This window comes from Guillardia theta (assembly GCF_000315625.1).
Source record: "Guillardia theta CCMP2712 unplaced genomic scaffold GUITHscaffold_97, whole genome shotgun sequence".
Taxonomy (NCBI): Eukaryota; class Cryptophyceae; order Pyrenomonadales; family Geminigeraceae; genus Guillardia; species Guillardia theta.
The window spans coordinates 12,068-15,763 of NW_005434577.1; the positions used below are offsets into that span (position 1 = coordinate 12,068).

Here is a 3,696-nt window from a genome sequence, read left to right on the forward strand (position 1 = left end):
AACTCTAAAGCATGCAAACATTGACTTGAGTGTCTTCAATTTCCGGCCTCTATGAGCACATATACGTATCAAGAATGAGCTCTAAGGAGGTAGAGAAAAGGTAGAGAGGTTGCGAGACTGAGACGAAGGGAGGGGGGGATGGGAACGATGGAGGGAGGGAGGGGGACGGGGACGGGGACAGGGACAGGGACGGGGACGGGGACAGGGACAGGGACAGGGACAGGGACACAGTACAAGGAGAGGAGGAGATTGTTTGATAATTGCAGCACCCCCCCTGCTCGTCTGGGAATGGGGGTGGGGTGTGATAGATTCTTTTTCAGGGGGGTAGGGATGTTTCAAGACAGGTGGAAATGGTGGGTAATATGAAGTTATAAAGAGGGGTCAAAGTTCGAGATGGTGGGGTGGGTACGAATATGGGGTGGAGTAGTTTCATCTGAGTTTGTTCTGTCGTCGTTCCTTTAGCATGTGGGGTAGGGTTCGATATTGTGGGGTGGGGTATGTAAAGGAGGGGGTATTCTCAAAATGACCTTGTGAAAAGGGGTTTCAATTAGGGAATTTCTGTGTGATAAGGTAAGGGTATAGTACTTCAAAGAAAAACCTTTATTAGGTAGGGTAGTATGGAAAGAGGGTGGGGGGTGATTCCTTAAGAAAAGCACTCCTGCAGGGTGGGGTACCTGAATTTTTTTTCGATGGAAAATCTACGAGTTGGGGAAACATTGCAACCATTATAGTCAATTGAAAGTAGGAAAAAGTGGGTGGGGTACTCAAAATAGTTATCAAGGGGGTTATTTGAACCCTTAATATAGGGGTCTATAATCTGTCGAGCTCGAGGTGATGGGTAAATGTTGGAAGTTGTGAAGTATTGTAGTCAAGTTGTCGGAGAGATGGCGGAGGAAGCGACTCCATTGCTACAGGGAGGAGGGGGAGGAGGAGGATGCGAACAAAAGAACCACAAGAACATGCTCAGACTGATCTTCCTCTGCATTCTCTGCTTCATCTCGGCCGGGCCAGTCAACTGTTGGTCAACCTTGGAGCCCATGCTGATCCAGAGGCGGGTGTTCTTTGGGGAGGATCAACGGGAGCAGCTAGATCATATCTATGCCATCAGCAACGGAGCTGGCATAGGAGGTTCCCTCTTCTTCGGCATGTTCTTCGACAGGTATGGAGGAGCGTCTAGCGTCTTCTGGGGTGCGGTAGTGACGGGGGTAGGGTTGATGCTCATGGCGCTTTCAGTCAGCTTTCCGGGATGGAACTGGTTACTGTACGCAGCCTATCCCATCACCAACATAGGAGGGAGCATGAACGTGTACGGCATCTACTCCTTCCTCTGGCACTTCCCTGAGCACCCGAACCTCGTGGCCTCGCTTGCTGACGCTGTGACGGCGTTGTCGGAGGTGATAGTTGTTACTGCAGTCTTCCTGCACAGACAGTATGAGATGCCCCTGGAGACTTTCTTGATGGCTCTTGGGATCCTGTGCTTGAGCACGAGCTTCCTGGCGTTTCATATCGTCCCCTCGATGGAGGAGGTCAAGAGCTGCGCTAGGGAGGCAGTGCAGGAAGGGAGGGTGACCTCTGAAAGCGCAATTGCAGAGGTTGAGAGCATGGGAGAGGACAACGACGAGGTCGAGATCTTCCGACAGTGCATCGATGTTTTCCAGAAGAACATCAAGGTAAGAAAGCAGAGCAGAGCAGAGCAGAGCAGAGCAGAGCAGAGCAGAGCAGAGCAGAGCAGAGCAGAGCAGAGCAGAGCAGAGCAGAGCAGAGTAGATCAAAGGAAAGGAAAGGAAAGGAAAGGAAAGGAAAGGAAAGGAAAGGAAAGGAGAGTTTGATGCTGAAATGCTTTTCAGACCAACCTGATCTTCCTCAACTACATCTTCCTGGTGAATTTTTTGCTCAGCTATGTGCTGATTCAGCAGTTCTACTACTACGAGGTGCGTCGTTGAAATGTGAAACTGATTGTCTGACAAACTTTTGCAGCAACTGTTTGGAGCTCGAAGGGCAACTTGGCTGGTTGACATCTTCGCCATCAACTTCGGCGTCTCTGGTTTCTTGTTTGCTGTGTTTGGAGGATACGTGTGCGATGAGGTGAGGGAGGCAGGCAGGCAGGCAGGCAGGCAGGCAGGCAGGCATGCAGGCAGGCAGGGGCAAACGGACAGGAAGGAGTGTGAAATGCAGCGAGGGAGGGGGCGAAGGAGTGATGGTTGAGGAGAGGAGCAAGCAGCAAGGGGGCGAGCAAGGGAGTGCAAGGGAGGGAGAGGAGGGGATCTGAACTGATCTTCTTCACTCGCAGATCGGGATCGAACGGTTCTTGTCTTGGATGCAGCTCATGATTCTTGCTTTCTCCCTTCTCCTCTTCTGCCCTTACGAGAGCTGCCAGGTAGGACCAGCAGCAGCAGCAGCAGCAGAAGGAAGAGGAGCAGGAGCAGGAGCAGGAGCAGGAGCAGGAGCAGGAGCAGGAGAAACAGCAGGCTGACGTTCACTGCAGATCTTGTCACAAGCTCAGTTGTCTCTCCTCTACGACTTCTGGGATGTGCTGGTCATGCGTATTGCCATGCTATACGCTCCTCCTCACCTCCTAGGAACCTTTTCGGGCCTCTTGTACACTGTAAGAGACCCCCTGACTACCTGCATCCTCCTCCTTCATCCTCCTCATCTTCTACCACTTCCTCCTCCTCGCCTCTCCCTCTGCTCCTTTTCTTTCTCCTTCCTCCGTTCTTTTTTCCTCCTGCTGCTCCTGCTGCTCCTGCTGCTCCTGCTCCTGCTCTTCCTCCTCCTCTTTTTCCAACATCTTATGTCAACATTACAGGTAGCTGGAGTCTCTCAGATGATTCTGGAGCCAGCTTACGACATGCTCTCCTCAGCTTTCCTCCCTCAGCCTCTTCCTCGCTACTGGATCAGTTTCGCCATGTTCACCCTCTACGCCATCCTCGCTGGTGAAACCATCACGCGATACTGGAAGAAGAATTCTCCTCCTACTCCTCCTCTCTCCTCCTCTTCTCTTCCTCTCTCGTTGGATGTCGAAGGACAGGGAAAGATTATTCAGCCCTCCAAATCAAACTTGCCTTAGGACAAATGAGCTCGTCAGGAGGAGGAGGAGGAGGATTTTTCTACTGAAACCTCTCGGTAGTGCTGCATCATTTTCTCGGTCTCTTTGCAATTTTCCGGTTGCTCGAATTCTTGCATGTTTTCATCGTTTTTCCTGTAGTCTATGATATGAAAACATCCGTGTACAACATCTTGTTGTTTCACTTCATTCAATACAACAAAGTTTACATAAGCATTAATTTCATCAAACATTCATCACTCCAGATTTCTATCGTAATCATCTCCATCCTCCTCCCTGCTCCCCCTCCTCCTCCCCCTTCTCCTTCCTATGCAAGCCTCACACAGCAGCCGAAGGAAACGACGACATCTAACGTTCTGTCACTTTCTCCTCCCTTCGACTCATCACATCTCACCTCCTGTACTTTCTCCTTCGCCCACAGTTCAAGCGCTTTCCTCCCCGCCTCCCGCGCCGCCCCCAGCGCCTCCTGCAGTTGCTTCCACCAACGTTTTCCCTCCAGCTCTGCTACCATCGTCAGCCTCCCTCCTTTCCTCTCTCCTCTTCTCCTCTCTCCTCCTCTCCCTTCCTCTCCTCTCCTCCCCTCCCTTCCTCTCCTCTCCTCTCCTCTCCGCTCCGCTCCCCTCACCTCCTCT

At 51.6% G+C, this 3,696-nt stretch overlaps 1 protein-coding gene across 1 annotated transcript; it reads left to right on the forward strand.

Annotated features, from left to right (window-relative positions):
• Nucleotides 1-959: 959 nt before the first annotated feature.
• Nucleotides 960-3,067, forward strand: GUITHDRAFT_145099 (hypothetical protein; the record flags this gene model as incomplete). Its single annotated transcript, XM_005824180.1, has 6 exons — nt 960-1,670; nt 1,848-1,931; nt 1,978-2,085; nt 2,291-2,377; nt 2,486-2,605; nt 2,807-3,067. The coding sequence occupies 6 exons, from the start codon at nt 960-962 to the stop codon at nt 3,065-3,067; spliced, it is 1,371 nt and encodes a 456-aa protein (XP_005824237.1).
• Nucleotides 3,068-3,696: the final 629 nt, after the last annotated feature.